Source organism: Sinocyclocheilus anshuiensis, unplaced genomic scaffold, assembly GCF_001515605.1.
Source record: "Sinocyclocheilus anshuiensis isolate Anshui unplaced genomic scaffold, SAMN03320099.WGS_v1.1 scaffold782, whole genome shotgun sequence".
NCBI lineage: Eukaryota > Metazoa > Chordata > Actinopteri > Cypriniformes > Cyprinidae > Sinocyclocheilus > Sinocyclocheilus anshuiensis.
In genome coordinates this window covers 374-18,604 of record NW_015546111.1, presented here as the reverse complement: position 1 = coordinate 18,604, position 18,231 = coordinate 374, and the positions used below count along the sequence as shown (strand labels likewise).

The following is an 18,231-nucleotide window of genomic DNA, read 5'->3' as shown; positions in this document are numbered from 1 at the left end:
ATAGAGGAGAAACAATGTACAGTATGTGGAAAATAATGTGTTTTTTGAACCTTAAACCGCGTAAACACATTGCATTATACCAAATACACAAAATAATGTTATTTTTAGCAACATCATATGACCCCTTTAATGCTTCCTTGCAAAATAAAACATACTGACCCAAAGCTTTTGAATGCTACAATACACCATAGGAACACAAAAACATATTATTTTAGACAATTCAAATTCTAAAAATTCTAATTGACTCACATCAACCAAGTAGTCAAAGAGTCTAGAATACAGGGCTTTGGACAGGGCGTCTCGGGTGAAGGAGGCCTGCTCCTTGTTCAAGGTGACAGAAATAGTCTCCGTTTTGCCACCCCACTTGCTATCCATGATGCGACTGGTTAGTTTGCTCTTTAGACCGTCCTGATTGATTCCCAACAGGTAAGACGGGAATGCCAGGACTGCAGCAGAGTGAGAAAGTGAATACATTATGTAGCTAAGATAAATATCCTTACACAAGCTCCTCAAGAATGGCTTGTTTTGTGCTTCTTCTCACTTGGAATCGGATATACATACTGGTAAATGAATAAAATGTAAGCATAAACTCACAGTCTTCACTCTCCACCACAGCATAGTTGCCCTCCTCTCTGAAAGCGATGTTGCCAAGATGGAGGATTCCTGCCACAATCTGCAGCACAGTGTCCTGTGCGTCCAAAGACAGGCCGACCACAGACATGGCAGCCTAAAAATGCAATCTTTATCTTTTTCTTTCATTATGAGAGTGTTTATACTGAATAGCAGGAACACAACCAGAAGGTTTCTATTAGGGGATTCAATGCTTCACACCCACCATTGTGTCTTTAAACTCCTTTTTGTCATTAACATCCTCCACGGTGTAGGTGTCGGACTGGTTTAAGTACAAGTAGTAATCAGGGGTTATGATGCCTAAATTCTCTCTCTGCTCCTTGGTGGCTCCTTGCAAGAGCTGATACAGAAACATTGAAGAAAAACAGTGGTATCAACAACAACCTACAGGACTTTTATCCTATTTCAATAATCCTCCAAACTGACCTGATTTAGTAAACTACTAATATGACACAATAAAGTCCACAATTGGCCTTAACTAGATTAAATCACACTGCCGTAACATGCCACACAACAATTTGCCAGCTTACACAACACATCACACCCTGAAATGACCTTTTCATTGAAGTGTTTCCATGAGTTTACAGCTTTACCTGGTAATATATATGGAAATTCCTTTCCCCATGGTTCTGAGACACTACTCTGGATTTTTCCAAAAGGAAGTTGGAAATCTTTCCACCATCAGGTTCTCCCCCTCGGCTGAACTGAATTTCGAAGTATTTTCCCTGAGGTATGAAATAAACATATTATGCAGTGAACTTAAAGCTTGTGCACTGACATTATCGCATATACACGTGTTGGCATACTGCTTCAGAAAAGAAAATGAACAGTAAAGCCTAGTGAACTACAACTTCACAGCCTACACACACATACACACACACACACACACACACACACACACACACACACACAAACTGCACTCCTACAATCAAATCCTGCAGCCAACAAGCTATAACATGCTAAGAACCAGCATGCTCCAAATGACATTCTTAGAACTGGATAGCGCACCGATTCTAGAGACTAAACAGCAGAGAGACTTACATGTTCCTTTAAATAATAATAATAATATTATTAAAAATATGATTTAATTAAAATTTCAATATTATTTTTTCAGTTACAAGATATATCTATAAGATATATATTTCATTAAAAAATATTATATGTATTTTTAAAATGAATTAATTTTTTTAAATAATCATAATTTCTGACTCTAAATAATGGGATAAAATGATCAGACATAAAATAATAATAAAATGATCTAAAAGACTTTTCTTTTAAGACAAATCATTGCAGCAAGACTTACAAAGCGACTGGAGTTGTTGTTGCGGACAGTTTTTGCGTTCCCAAAAGCCTCCAGGAGGGGGTTAGACTGGAGAATGATGTCTTTAACATGCTAAAAGAGGAAAGAGGAAACAACAATACATCACAGACAATTTAAGTATGCCATGTAAGATATGTACGCTAAACACTTTATTAGTAAAGAAATTACTAATGATAGCGCAAATAAAAAATAACGATAGGCCTACAAATGAAATCAATTGCTTTTTAATTTTTCAGGTAGGTCTAACACACAGTAGGGCTATAAAGAGATTTTTTTTTTTTTTTACCAATTATCCAAATAAACTACATCGATGTTTCCTGTCAGCTTGATTTTTGAGTGGACTTTGCTGTTCCGATGAGCATGAACGGTATATGAGTGGAGCACTCACATGGGCCGTGAGCGACTGAGCGGAGCACACACACGCATAGAGCGGGATAATACGCAGAGCGTCACACCACGTGAAAGTGAATCCTGAGCGGTGAACTAATTTCAGTGCATCTCTAATTATTGGCGACATCAGAAATGGATATTATATAATAGCTGCTTTTATGAACATACACCGGTTGGGAAACACTGGTTTAAACTATGAAAAACAGTTTGAATCATTAAAGGTTTATAGTTACTGATGCTGACTGGCAATGCACTGTTCAGTGTCACAGCGTAACAAAGAGATCATTGTCAGATAACTGTCTAGGTGATTTCAGAGGCACTACATTTCACATACAATGAGAACAGAATTTGGGCAATATTAACAAAAGAAACAACCACACCCATGAGTTCACATGAATTTTGAGTTGAGTTCAATCAGGCTCTCATTAAGCAAATGGCCTTCTAACAAAGGTATTCCCAAACCTGTTTGTTAGCCAAACCTGTCTGGCCTAAAATATTTACTTGAAGCACCCCCTAAGATTTTAAGTTATTATTTCAATATTTTAGCAACAAATGCTATATGCAGTTCATTTGAATTGCATGTTCACGGTTTTCTGATGTTTGGTTAATTGTCACATAACATCCAAGTCAACAAATAAAATAGTTCACCTTGTTTTAATAATTTAATTTAATTGTTTTTATTTTATATTACATTTTTATTTATTAACTATTATATTTAATATATATTTATATATTATTTTTTTAATATATAATTAATATATTTATATATTTTATTATATAATATTCTATTTATTTATTTATTTTTATTATATTTATATTTAATTTTTAATTAATGAATATATTTAAATTAATTATTAGCTTTTTATTAAACCCTCCTTCACAAACCCCCTTTTAGGAAACCCTGATTTAGCAGATGATAGCCTCACCTGAACTTTAGTTCCACCTCCTGAGACTTTGGAGATGTAGCTCATAATGTACTTTGCTGCCACTGTCTTTCCTGCTCCACTCTCTCCGCTGTATTACAAACACATTCAGATCACATATAATGCAAACCTTTGATGCGATACAAATACTTTAAAGGTGTCTCAGGGTGTGGGCGCCAGATCCTTGATCCCTGACCTGATAATGGCACACTGGTTCTCTGAGTCAATCATCATGTTGCGGTACATATTGTCGGCCAGAGCGTAGATGTGGGGGGGATTCTCATACTGCGCCTGTGAATGACAGAATACACACACATCGCGGGGTCTAATACTACTGTCCTGGAAAATTAAACGTCACATTTGCATGAAATCGAGGTAGAGGCATTATTCCGTAACCAGTAACACATCCTGATTTACATATGCAGTTTTTATGATTTGGCCATCCAGGGGAAGATGTTAACAAATACAGATTCGTAGGCAGTTTTTGGAAGCACAACAGCAAGACCGGACATGCAATGACATTGCTCTGCTCCATCTGACTTAAGTCCTGTTCACAGCAAGAACGATAACTATAAAGATAACGATATTAGCGTCCACACCAGCGAACGATATCGTCTGTTTATTCTAAGCGCACATGCGTCTGCCGATTTAAATTCTTGAGCTCATTACAGCAGGATGGATTCTGTTTGGCTGTCAGTGTTTTATCGTTCATCAGCTGGAAAAAAATCGTTTTGAAAGTGATCACAACGATATCGTTCCTCTGTATCGTTATCGTTTTGGTGTGAACTATGCTATTCTTTAATATTGAGAACGATTTTTAGAACTATATCTTTATCGTTATCTTTATAGTTATCGTGCTTGGTGTGAACGGGCCTTTATCCTGCGGGAATGATTATTCATCTGAACTTTAACTTCATTTATTAGTATCCATGTATTTATGGCATAGTACAGTAAAGCATTATGTACTGGACACTAATAGAAAATGTATATTGTACTTACAGCTCCCTGATACAGTTCAATCTCACGGTCTGTGAAATACGGCAGCTGTTTAAAAGGGTTCACTGAGATCAGCACAGGACCAATGTATGTCTGAAGAGTTGTGGTTATGGCAAAAACAAATGCTGGTAGGTTGACAAAAAGAGATGTGAGATGAGCTATGAGCATATTTTTTTTTTTTTGCTCTCAAACATGTTAATTACATTTGGAGAGCAGGGAAAAGGGACACAATTCTCTAAATCAGATATTGGCACACATAATTGCCTGTGATACTAGATAAATGTTTTTTCTTTTTTCTTTTTAAATATATTTTAAAATGTTCTCTTTCTGGTCCAAGTCAAATGAGCCCAAGTATCTGTAATTTTCAGATATGATATAGCTGAAGACTCTTATGCGCAACATTATGCATTTATTTTATAGAAGAAAAAAAATAGTAATATTGTGAAATATTTTTACAATGTAAAGTAACTGTTTTCTTTTTGAAAATATATTTTAAAATGTGTTTTATTCCTGTGATGGCAGTCTTCAGTTTCACATGATCCTTCAAAAATCATTCTATTATGATGATCTGTTCATCAAGAAACACTTCGAATTATTATCAGTTGAAAATGGTGCTGCTTAATGTTTCTGTGGAAACAAAATATTCTTTGACAAGTAAAAAGTTCAAAAAAACAAAATTTATTTGAAGTTCAAATCTTTTGTAACATTATGTCTTTACTGTCTCTTTTGATCACTGTAATGCATCATTTCTGAATAAAAGCATTCATTTCTTTAAAAAATGATTTACTGACGCCAAACTTTTCAACTGTAGCGTATATTTAAGTATGCCAGACCAAATAACCAAATAATTATTGTTCATTATAGACATAAGGATACGAAAATGAAGTCATCCATGTATCTTTTCTTGAGGTTATCTGTGATGGCATCTTCACTGATCTTGGAGAGGAGGACCATGTCGTCCACACCACTGACCTTCACATTTTGGGTCTGCCAGTGATATTTCTCTTTGCTCCCCTGTATGAGAGAGAACAATTATTAATTTAAACATATCTCTATGGTCACCTGTGAAATGAATGAATGCTGACACACTATTGGGTTACATAAAGATTATTTAAATGCATTTTGCTACTTTATACAGTTGGTGGCACTGTGTTAGACAAGAGGGCTGGTGTTCAGCAGAATTAATAAGTTAACACGTTGATTAAAGGGTTAATACGTGTAAGAATATACTGATTAACGAAGAGCCAGCAACTACGCACAGAGGAGGAAATGACATTTATAAAATACTCTCTGTTATGAGCACTTTCATAAGACTTGTGAAGCGTTAAAACCTCTGACACTTTGACAGGACAGGACTATGACAATAACAAAACCTTAAATCTGCACATATGTCATATGCAGTGCAGGTGTACAACAAAACAAAAAAATGTGAGCCATATTTCTCACCCTCAAGCCATAAACAATGCAAATGCTTAGTCAGGTGATCAGAGGCGGACAGTAACTAAGTACATTTACTTGAGTATTGTACTTAAGTACAATTGTAAGTTGCTTCAGAGGTATTGCAAGTATTACATACAACAATAATAAAACAGTGCATTGACAAAGGAAATGTACTTTTGGTACTTAAGTACTTTTAAAAGCAAGTACTTCTGTACTTTTACTTAAGTAAAAATCTGTCTTTACAACTTTTACTTGTAATGGAGTAATATTTGACCAGCAGTAACTGTACTTTCACTTAAGTAATGGAGTTGTGTACTTTGTCCGCCTCTGCAGGTGATTAAGAATTAAGTATGGCCAATGTAATCTCTGATAAATATGAGTATTTCCTCCTTGCATAAGTCATTAACAATAATTCTGAGGAAAACTTGGGCTCCCCTCCCAGATCCTAAATAGAAGGGAAAAACGACTTTGAATTCAAATTACTATTATTATTATTATTATGTGCTTTCACTGACATTCAACAGAATAGGGCAAATAAATTGGACAGATTTCCATTGGCCTCTCATGAATTCTAGGAACTTCCAAAGTTATTGTGCGTTACATTTTCTTGTCAAAACCGAATTTGATGGTGTTTGACAGGCAAAACACTGTCCACCTAAATATCTACAATGTATTTCAGAAGTTATTGCTAGACTGTTTCTTCAGGCCATACTAATGATTTGGGATTTACTTTGCTAGACAGGTAAACAATGAAATAAATGTCTAAAATCCTTCCGCTACATTAATTTGTTTTGTCGACAGTGAAAATGCAACTTCTATGTTGTAGTAGTACTGTAGTAGACAGGTCAATGGAACAATACTAGCGTTGGGAGCAAGATTTAGAGTCAGCTGCAACTTTTAATTTTATAACTCAACTTAAATTGTTATTTTAATAGGTTATTTCAGGTTTTAAAAGCACTTACCATGATGGATTATAGGCACTTCCTGTATCACACCCTTGATAACATTCAGTCCTGTGTGGACTCTTCGAGGAAATCTTGCAAGCTTCAGGAGAAACTCCAGGATTTATCTAGTCGTCCATTTGATATTCCACCTATAACCTCCGATACGATTTCTTAATTCTATCCAAAAAACGACCCTGGATATAGTGTTTCATGTATCGGGAACACTTGTGAAACGATTAAATAATTGGTTTAACGGGTGTTGTCCATGCATCGGCAAGTGTAGGCAGGTACTGGAGAGTTTTTCCTTCTTTCTGTTGCGAACGAATCGCAGATACTTGCACATAACGGCGCCACCCCACGATCCTGAACGGATTTACCTGTGCCACAGGTAATCACAGCACACTACAAACGCAAGAAAATGAGCCTCTGGCCTCGGCTGGAGATAGTGTGGTGAAACCATTTTAGTGCCTCACAACAATTTTCTATTTATAAATGTAGAAATAAAAGAAATGTTATTTAGAAAATTTCTAACCACTACTCTGCTCGGTGCAAATAATTTTTTTCTGATATCCATCTTCCATCATATCAGCTAGTACAATAAAAATGTATTTTGTACAATAGTAAGTGTGTAACAATATAGCATTTTGAAAATTTATTATTTTACTAAATACTATTATTTATCAATTACTACATTTTTGTAAGTGATCCACCCAGACATAGGGTATGTAGGATTGTGATATTCACAACACGTGCACCAAAAATAAAAGAAAAAATATAAATTTCAGGGTCTCAAAAGACTTTTAAAAAAATATACAATTTGTGGAACGGGAACATTTAATTTATTATACAAAGGAACATTCACAAGGAAGGTTATTCACATGATCTTAAGAGCTGGTCCGTTTTACAAGTTTCAAAAAAAAGTTTGATGCTGAAACAATAGAAGTATAAAATAGTAAAGAGAAAAGATAAAGCTTGTTGAAAATGTACACAACGTCTAAACTGCCTTCGCACAGGCAAACAAATTAAAGGAAATTGTGGCTCCCGCTAAGAGAATGAATTAAAACTGTTAAGAGAAGCACTGATATCACAGGGAAATAAGACGAGGCTAAACACATGCCCACGAAAATAAAGAAAAATAATAATAAAAAACTAGAAATTTTAGGCAGGGAATTTTATACCTGTACATGTGTAGGAAATAAAAACAAAGACTGTTGATTTAATGTGTTCGCTTTTTCATAGCCCTTTCCATTTCTCCTGTGCAACAGATTCTGAACAACTCCTCACTGTTTATATATAAAAAAAAAAAAATCCAGTGGCTCAGTCACACATTTATACATGGCTGCCCAGCTCAGATCAGCTGTAAAAATGCACATTATAAATTCAGGTTAGCTGTACAAACTAGCACGACTAGGATTATAATGTGCCAAACAAAATAACAAAATGAAATGAAATCCACAGAGAACGTTGAGAAAGTGTAATTTCATATGAAATATCTGTAAAAGGGCAATAAATAGTGTTCATATCTCGCAGTCCACCATATTTCAGTCCAGACCTTTGGAAACTCAAAATAGTTTATACATTTATTTTGACCTAGAAAACAGACCAGGTTATTTTAATTAAGTCCTAATTATTTTATGTCATCTTCTATATGAACTCTCATATGATTAGTGGAGTCACTGATCTGTGTCTTTGGTGTTTTGATGTTTAACACATCCATATTGAATTAAAAAGCTTCATTAACCCTATCACGTTCAAGCGCTTCTCACAGGGTCAAATGAGAGCACTTTAAGCAAACCTTCCATGGCTTAACGGTCTCTTACTTGTGCGGCACTAAGCTGAAGATCTCTTAAACAGTTCATGTAACACTGACTTCACAAAGCTGAACAATACAGCAATGTTTACCATCCGATTCCCTCATTTCATAATGCAATTTATAGGCTTTGATACAGCATCTCCTGTTTTCCACCCTACTGTATGAGTGTGTGTTGAAATTCTGAATGTTATTCAACCAAAGTATATATATATCATTAGTGGTATAGCAACAAAAAAAGCTGATGATGATAATATGGGGTGTTGAAGTCAGTCAGTACACAGGTGAGTCACAGAGCAGCGTAGTGTTTAAATGAGGCACTGGAAAGCTGGATAAAACTCAACTCTGGGTATCCAGAGTACTGCAAGATGTCATGACAAAAAAGGGAGGGTTTAAACGAAAGGAAAGGATGTTGAAAAAAGACGACAAACAGTTACTTCACAGCTCAAGACCTCTTCAGTCAAGGTAAAAAAAAAAAAAAAATCTTTAAAGTTAATCAGTCTGAAGGGTGCAGAAACACAGGGGTGGTTTTGGGAAGTGGGCGTTAGGAGTGGTTTTTAAAGTGGTGCAGCCTTTTTTCCAGTTTTAGCGCTCTAGTCCATGTGCACCCCGGCCACCGCTCACATGATGCCGTTGGTGAGATACTGAAAGCCGTCGTACAGCTTGGTAGTGATGGAACGCATGGAGCCATCCACCATCTGCTCCACCAACACCTGCAGCTGCTCCTCCGTCAGGTTCATGTGGAAACGCTCCTTCAGGTTACGGATGGTGCTGGAGCCGTGGAAACAGGGAAGCTGAGAACCTGCACAACATATAAAAAATTGAATGATAAAGTGTCCTCAGATGAATATAGAAAGACAAAGATGCTCCATCCCCTGAAGCTTCAGACAAACAATACCTTGATGCATGATTTCTACAATCTGGATGACCTTCTCCATGTGCTTGCGTGCAGCGATGAGGCCTTGGAGCATGAGCATCTTATAATAATTGAACATGTCTCTATCCAGACCTCCCATTACCTAAAAGATTAGATTAGATTCAACTTTATTGTCATTGCACATGTAAGGTACAAGGCAACGAAATGCAGTTAGCATCTAACCAGAAGTGCAATAAGCAGTAAGTACAGGATATACAGTGTCTCCAATATGTTACAAATGTACAATAAATATACAGATAAGGCAGTACTATGGACATAATTTACAGATTTTTATATACTATCAGCATGATATACAGATAGGTGTACTATGAATATACTATACAGATGGATTATGTAATAAGTGTACGTACACTATAAGCAGAAACTATGAACATATTCATTTGTAAATGATGTTCATATGTAAGCGATACATTAAGCTGTACAAAACACAAGTGCAAGGGACATTTAAAAAAGAGCATAGAAAATATTCCAGTGTGCAAATGGATCATTCAGTATTCTGGATGTACAGACAGTAGTGCAAGTAATAAGTGCTGAAAAAGCTTTTTTTTTTTGCATCAAAAGAGATGCACATATTTGAAAATTCTTCTACATCCTTCTCTACATTCAATGATGACTTCATCCAATATAAACATAATTTTACTTACATCAACAAATTCACTGGTTAGTTTAAAGGCAGATGTCTCGAAGCCCAGGTTACGTGGAGAGCTGGAAAGGATGAAGCCAAAGTCGATGTGAATGATGTGGCCCTCAGAGTCTAGCAGGATATTTCCATTGTGCCTGAAAAACAAGAGAAAATGGTGGTTATAACTTATCCAAATTATTTTCTTCCAACATGATTCAAGCATGGTCTCACTCACCTGTCCTTGACCTGCAGCAGATAGCAGATGAGACAGTAGCCAGCGCAGCTCTGAACAAAGTTGCGCTGAGCGGTAAGGAATTCCTCTGTATTGTAGTTCCCATGCTCTTGCCGGAAGTAGTCGAGCAATGAAAGCTGACTCTGTTTCTTCACCTGGTGAATGGACACAGCGTTGACCACCGGCTCAATCATACCACTGTCTGAGGAGATGACCAGGATCTTGTAGGGCTTGATCCACAAGGGAACCCGTTCTTGTTCCCAGATAATCTGGAAGACCACAGATGGTAAGAAGATCCAGTATAGCAACAATGCCTGAGGAGGCCTCACTTCAAAAAACACATTGTAAACTACTGTTCAAAAGTTTGGGGTCAGTAAGATTAAAAAAAAAATAAAAAAATTAATAACTCATAATCATAACTCATAATATTCAGCAAGGATGCATTGATCAAAAGTGACAGTAAAGACATTTATTAATTTATAAAGATTTCTATTCCAAATAAATGCTGTTATTTTCAACTTTCTAATCATCTAAGAATCCTGAAAAGAAAATATCAGTTATATAGTTTCTTTATACATTTATTTTGACCTAGAAAACTGTTCTATATTAAGCCACATTATCAACATTGATAATAATAAGAAATGTTTCTTGAGTACCAAATCAGCATATTAGAATGATTTCTGAAGGATCACTGAAGACTGGAGTAATGGCTGCTGCAATAAATGTAGCCTCTTTGAGCATAGGAAAAACATTTTAAAAATCCTACCAACCCCAAACTTTCAACGGTAATATACATTCATATTTTTAAAACATAATATCCTGTAATTTAATATATATTTAAAAAGTATATCCTACAATTGATGATGTGATATAACTAGGGATGAACCAATATATAAAAAAATAATAATAAACTGCTAAATTTTAAAAAAGCTGATAATAAACTAAAAATAAAAGCACTAAAACCTAAAATCAATCATTATAAAGTCTACAAGTGATTTTAGCATCATGACAATATAATGATTGAATAGTGTGAAAAATAGGGGAAATTAGCAAGCACAATGAAATATACAATACTGGCCAATATCCACTATGGTACCGATATATTATGCATCCCAAGTAGGGATGCACGATATTGGATTTTGCCGATATCCGATATGCCGATATTTTTCAACTTATTTTGGCCAATAGCTAGGGTTGGGTATCTTTTGAATTTGATCGATTCCGATTCTGCTCATCGATTCCGATTCTTATCGATTCCTAGTTTACAGAACACTGCAAGAGGAATTTTGCCTATGCTTTAAAAAAAAATACCACAGCAAAAACAACTAGATTAATATAAATTTCAAATATTAAAGTGTTAAAGACAAGTAAACAGTCAGTAATAAGATAGGAACAAACAAATCAATTAGCAATATCATAAATAAATACAACTGAACAAAATTTCAGGTACAGAAACTGTAATTAACAGTTTAAAAACACTGCATAGTTTTCTTTTCATAAATAAAATATAGATTAATCAATTAAAGTTATTAAATATATTCAGTCAAGATCAGTGAATGATTTTATTTTGTTCTTTGATTAATATTAATGACAGGCAGTGCGTTTATTAGGTGCAGAAATTATCTCTTTAACACCGAACGCACGTAGATCTAAAAATACTGTACATGTGTGTTTTCTTTCTCATCTGTTTACGTTCACGTAAGACAAAAAAAACGGCTGTGTTTATGGTGATATACTGACGTAGTTTTCTGCATATTGGTCGACAAATATGAAAGAAGTCAGTTTCGGCCCGGAACAACCTTTTCTACAGTGGAAATACACGGAACGGTTCGAGAACGGACACAAACCGGGAACCCGTACCGCGACCTCTGTTCTCTGTGCTCACGCTTGCGCTTCATGTGCGCTGCACGCAAACATTCCTGCATTCCTTCTTTCCATTCCTGCACTTAAATCGTTTTTAATCACATTAAAATGCGAACACAGGAATCGTTAAGCAGAATCGAAATGCACGCGTCTTATCGAATACCCGGTTCTTGGAAATATGGAACCGGTTTTCGATACCCAACCCTACCGATAGCCGATACCGATATATTTCCTTCTGTTTGGAAAAAACACCAAGTCTCTCCTGTGCAGAAATTATAAGCAAATTATTTTTAATTTTGGTTAGTTTTTAACAAGAACTTATTTGTTAGATTTTAATAAACAACAATGAAGCTCTTTTATAATGACAGTACATTAAAGATTTGAAAAGAACTATAAATAAACTATATTCAATGGCTGCATTTTTTTTTTTCTGAAAGATGCAGTGGTAACCATAACATTTTATTTTAAGATTTAACATTTGTAAATGGTCTAACGCAAGAGCTGTAAAAATTCTGAAAATCTTTTAGAGCTCATAATTTGTTTCAAAATATAACATTACACATTAATGAATAAATCTGTAAATATAAAATTATTTAAGTGACATGTTTGTGTTTTTTGTTGTTGTTGTTCATGTAAGCTATAGCATCTGAACTTTAAATCAAAACATACTCATGATTTTATGGCATCAATTACTACTTTATTTAATCAGAAACACAGTCTAAATATTATATGTGTATTTTGCTTGCATTTTATTAGAAGTAGGCCAACAGCACCCCCTACGGAATTAAAACTCCTTACTGAGTGGGCATTAGGACCTGGGGGAGGCTGCCACTGCACGTGCCATTACTGTTTACTCTATCATACAGGAAGAATATTATTTGTGTATTTTGCTTTCATTTTATTAGAAGTAGGCCAACAGCACCCCCTACGGAATTAAAACTCCTTACTGAGTGGGCATTAGGACCTGGGGGAGGCTGCCACTGCACGTGCCATTACTGTTTACTCTATCATACAGGAAGGGTCATTCTGTACATGCATATTCTCAGTTTAAATGCAGCGATCCAAAACAGTGAATCTAATCATCATTCAGGCAAAACTTTGCTTCAAGAATGAACCACACTGCTGACGTGATGTAATCGCTAGCACACCCTGAGCACATGTGAGTTAATGTATACCTCTTATCGGCAAGACATATCGGCATAATTTTTCATATCGGGCCGATATTTACATTTAAAGCCATTATCGGCCGATTCCGATATCAGTCCGATAATATCGTGCATCCCTAATCCCAAGATTTAACCCCATTTTGAAAGACAAAATATGAAGAGTGCAACCTGTAGCTGTTTCAGCACTTGATAGGCGAGAAGCTCCTGTCTCAGGTCATCGCCACATTTCACAATAACAGACAGAAGACGCCAGTTGGGCAGGTGGCCATAGGGGGAGCCCTCCCTTATCCGTCTATTCAACAACACAGGAATGATTAAATCAGACTAAACAAATGAATGAGAAAACCAACCATGGTGAAGAATGTCATACACATACCTCACTTTCTCCTGCCATGGTTCCTTTAAGGCTACGGCTGAGGGATCCTCTGGGTCCCTCTTAAATGTGGTGGGGGTGTGGGCGAGTTGCTCGGACAGGCGTCGTCTGAAATAACAAAAACATTCCAGTTAAATTAGTATTGTCTTTCTTACTGTTTGCAATTATTGATGCATTATCTCCAAGTCTACCTGATATCTCCAGCTGCAATAAAAATAGGTTCCTTGCTCTCCTGGCTGGTGATGCTATCTACTGAGAACTGGGAAATGTTGTCACAACTGTTGGTGTGGATCTCTGGAAGCTTAAGAACAAAAAACAAAGGTCAGCTCTCTAACAATAGCAAATCTGTAGATGTTACCCTTACAGATGCTCTGTCTGAGTACCTCCACTTGCAGCTCTCCGATGTCATCTACAGACCATGCCTCATCATCGTTGTCATAATTGGGAACCGTGGAGAAGCTGCTGGCACGCTGGTCGGGCGTGATGCCACAATCGGGAAGATTCTCTACAGATCGTGTGCTGCGAATCCGTGTTTCCGGGATTCTCACTGGCACACTTGACGTCTCAAAGTTCTCACATTCTAGAACTTCTACGTAGATTAAGTAAGGTGCCTGGAAAAGCACAAAAAGACAGTATAACAATCTTTAGAAGTGAGATTAGCAAAGAAAGAGTCTTTCAAACCCCATTAGAAGAAACTAATTAATTCTTCCACTTCAAAAGTCTGGATTCTTATCTTGGCACAACCTTACCTTATCCTTCGAGTTGAGCACGACGGCCTGCGTGTGGGGCACGCGCACCACGTGGTGGTCAAAAGCAGCCGTGGGCAGCCAAACCCGGGCAGGCAGCTTGTGGTTGAGTAGGGACAGCTCTGAGATGAGTACAGATGCTCTGTCTGAGTACCTCCACTTGCAGCTCTCCGATGTCATCTACAGACCATGCCTCATCATCGTTGTCATAATTGGGAACCGTGGAGAAGCTGCTGGCACGCTGGTCGGGCGTGATGCCACAATCGGGAAGATTCTCTACAGATCGTGTGCTGCGAATCCGTGTTTCCGGGATTCTCACTGGCACACTTGACGTCTCAAAGTTCTCACATTCTAGAACTTCTACGTAGATTAAGTAAGGTGCCTGGAAAAGCACAAAAAGACAGTATAACAATCTTTAGAAGTGAGATTAGCAAAGAAAGAGTCTTTCAAACCCCATTAGAAGAAACTAATTAATTCTTCCACTTCAAAAGTCTGGATTCTTATCTTGGCACAACCTTACCTTATCCTTCGAGTTGAGCACGACGGCCTGCGTGTGGGGCACGCGCACCACGTGGTGGTCAAAAGCAGCCGTGGGCAGCCAAACCCGGGCAGGCAGCTTGTGGTTGAGTAGGGACAGCTCTGAGATGAGCCTCTGGGTCTTCTGTTCTTTAGTGGGCAGAGTGGCCAGTCTCTTCCCGATCCCCATTAGAGACTTAATGAACTCCCTCTGAGGGGTCAGACGCACAGGCTGAGAGCAGAATGAAGATTGAGAGAGGAAGTAAAAGATGATGGGAAAAGAGAGAAAAGTAATTTTAACACAAATCGAAGCGTATGCAAACAGATTTAGGCATTTGCAGAGGAATTATTCTAACAAAAAGGGTTGCATGATATACAAAATACAAAAAATAATAAAAAAAGTACCACTGATTTAAAATGGTACGATACCAATATATTGCAAATTTTGTTACCTGATAACAATGTGCTGATATTCAGCACAGTTCAGATATTCAGGCAGTGTGACATGAAGCATAAAAAGCAAAGTTAAAGGCAATGTGTCATTTTTTCCAATGTTAAAACACTCCTATCCCAGCTAAAAGGCAACTACGTATATAGTATAAATTATTATTGGTTTTGCAAGTTCACATGTTTAATCTATCACAGTCTGATTTAATATTGATATTAGTCAGATAATACTATCGAGTAGTATCAGAGTTGGTATCGTACCAAAGCCTAAAATTCTGGAGCCGACTGTACATCCAAACTAAAACAATTGCTGAATTTCATTGGATGTATGAGTAATTGCACATAATTGTTTTATTATTCAGCACAGGAATATGTGGAGCATTGCTCAAAACCGCTAAGAATCTGCATGCATGATCAGCACAGCATTCTAAACTCAAAGTGAAGCATGGACATAAAAAAAAAAGAACAAGCATGCATCAGTTCACTGATGAAGACTTGTATATTCATATAAATAAGCAACATGCAATAGGCATTTTTCACAAATAAGGTACAAACTGGTGTCTCGTTACTAAAAAAAAAATAAAGGCCCAAATCCTACATCCACTGGAAAACTATTAGATATGCTACATAAAATACAAAACTAAAAGTAGTTTTTTTAATTTTTTTTTTACATTTTTTAAAATTATTATTACTAAATTATAGTGATGAACGCAATGAATGTAGTGATGACTATCATTCAACCCTGTTCCCAAACGTTTTTGTAAAACGTTATTAAATATTTTTCTCAAAAAGAAAACAAATAGATAATAAATAAATAAAACTGGGGTTTTAAACTGTACTCAGACACCAAACAGAGTTGCAAAAACAATTATTATTATTTTTTTTTAATCATTGTAAACGATACAAATAGAAAATAAATTATAACAAAACATCTCATATATCTAGTTTTATCTCTAGAAGTTGACAAAATAACCTTACTGATAAAAAGACTAAGACATTAAAGATTAAGCCTTTCATACCCTATTTGTGCATGTAAATACCCTATCATACCCTATTTTTCATGTAAAGTGCCAATGTTATGGCCAATTTGTGACATTTGATAGCATGATTGCAAATCTTGAAGGCACACATTTGAAGGAATCTGTGGCGTCAACCCCGCCTGCAAACAGACACAGCCATCATCCCACTACGCACAGAGGAGCGGTATTAGATGGTGAGAGACTTACTGTACCAGCCTCTAGCTCGAGACTGTCGGAGCTGGAGCTCAGATCCTGGGAAAAGGAAGAGGAGGGAGGGGGGAGTTATAGTGCAAGAGCAGGGGAGGGTGGAGGGGGTCAGAACAAGACAAAAACACATCTCAAGGTTACACTCATCCCATCTGTTTGAGCAGCAGGCCCTGGCCGTGGCTCCACAGTAGGGGTCAAGACTTTCTGAAGCAGTGGATGACTGAACAATGCTTTGTCCCTAGAGACAAGTGAATCTAAATGATGAAACATCCCTGTTATCTTACCAATACATTCCCCAATGGTAGGTCTCTTGTGTCAGCTGCAATATGATACTTGTCAACAAATAAAGCTTTGATAATACTTTCATAGCTAAAAACTTTCATGTTTCATAGATTTTATTCTGAGAAAGTCACAGTCGGTTATGTATGGAACTGGCCTTGTTAATACACATGCTTTACAGAGCCTTCAGCACAGACAAATTAACCCCAATTGTCTGATCATCTAATGTCTGACCTTCTGATTCCTTGGTTTGTGTGTGTGTGATGTAATTGAGAGGGACTGAATTAGGGGTCGACCGATGTGTGTTTTTCAGGGCCGATGCCGATTATTACAGACCAAGTAGACCGATAACCGATATTTTGAACCGATATCTATGTTTGGTGTACAAATTAAAATTAATCTCAAAAACTGCCTTCACTGGTGTTGGTTGTACTTCTTACTCTTGTCTTCTTCCATGCATCCATCTACAATAAGGTAATATAAAGAGTAGTGGTCGACCGATACTGTTTTTTTGACAGCCGATGCCGATATCTTGGAAAGCAGGGTGGCCGATGGCCGATATAAAGCAGATAATTTTATTTATTTGAATTAATGTTTAAGAAATTTTAAATCATTTGAAAATGGATTAAAAAGTAAATGTGTTAAATAAATAAACACTGTAACCAACAGGACACTCAGTATTCTGGGAAGTTTGTGTGCATTGGGATTTGGAAATCATATTTTTTTCAAATAAAGCCAAGGTAATACTCATTTTACATACAGCACACAGTGAAAATGACATGAATATGGCAATGGGCAAATGCATAAAGCGCAGCATAATTTAAAATCACGAGTTTGTCGATCGCGCATCTCCAGTGAAGCCGAACTCTCCACCTGTCCGCATTCAATTCGCACGGATCGACCGTCACGCAGAGAACACGCGATCAGGCAGGATACAAATGCACACTTCACAAGATCTCACAACTGGATCCGACTAAGTTTGCAAGCTTTGTGAAATTAAATGTTCATTAGTAATTCAAAGATTTGTTTAACCCTTGTGTTGTGTTCAGAACCCTATCACACTTACGAGTTTACAGAGCAAAAAGGACCCGGCCTCATAAAATTGCTTATAAATCACTCATTATGCTATATTATCACCAAAGATTGGATTCAATCTTTTTGTCAACTTCTTTTCTTTCATTTAGGACTGGTTTTGTATTTATAATTGCTTCTGATTAATCGTAGGCCTCATTTATCTGAGAGTAGACACCTCATTTTTTGAATGAAAAAAGCATTATTTATGAATAATTTTCACAATATTGAATAAAAACCGATGAAAATTTGCACTGTTTATCGCACTAGTGTACTTTAATGTTTAATCAGGGAGTTTG

The 18,231-nt window shown here is 36.6% G+C and overlaps 2 protein-coding genes across 2 annotated transcripts in view; both read right to left on the bottom strand.

Moving 5' to 3' along the window:
* Positions 1 to 6,977, bottom strand: part of myo1eb (myosin IEb) — a 17,067-nt gene extending 10,090 nt beyond the window's left edge. The window contains exons 1-10 of the mRNA XM_016502433.1: positions 6,663 to 6,977; positions 5,137 to 5,274; positions 4,264 to 4,353; positions 3,461 to 3,555; positions 3,268 to 3,355; positions 1,934 to 2,023; positions 1,224 to 1,355; positions 836 to 970; positions 595 to 727; positions 250 to 446 (exon numbers count right to left, since the gene is read on the bottom strand). Of these exons, the coding sequence (XP_016357919.1) occupies positions 250 to 446; positions 595 to 727; positions 836 to 970; positions 1,224 to 1,355; positions 1,934 to 2,023; positions 3,268 to 3,355; positions 3,461 to 3,555; positions 4,264 to 4,353; positions 5,137 to 5,274; positions 6,663 to 6,665 (1,101 nt within the window). The 5' untranslated portion in view covers positions 6,666 to 6,977. The remainder of the gene's footprint in view (positions 1 to 249; positions 447 to 594; positions 728 to 835; positions 971 to 1,223; positions 1,356 to 1,933; positions 2,024 to 3,267; positions 3,356 to 3,460; positions 3,556 to 4,263; positions 4,354 to 5,136; positions 5,275 to 6,662) is intronic.
* A 490-nt stretch (positions 6,978 to 7,467) lies between these two features.
* On the bottom strand, positions 7,468 to 16,654 carry LOC107700661 (phosphatidylinositol 4-kinase beta-like; the record flags this gene model as incomplete). Its single annotated transcript, XM_016502398.1, has 10 exons — positions 7,468 to 9,256; positions 9,353 to 9,473; positions 10,036 to 10,168; positions 10,249 to 10,514; positions 13,443 to 13,566; positions 13,651 to 13,755; positions 13,839 to 13,948; positions 14,548 to 14,775; positions 14,914 to 15,141; positions 16,583 to 16,654. Coding segments are annotated over 10 exons (1,569 nt in total), but the record flags the coding sequence as incomplete, so codon positions are not given.
* Between the last annotated feature and the right edge of the window lie 1,577 nt (positions 16,655 to 18,231).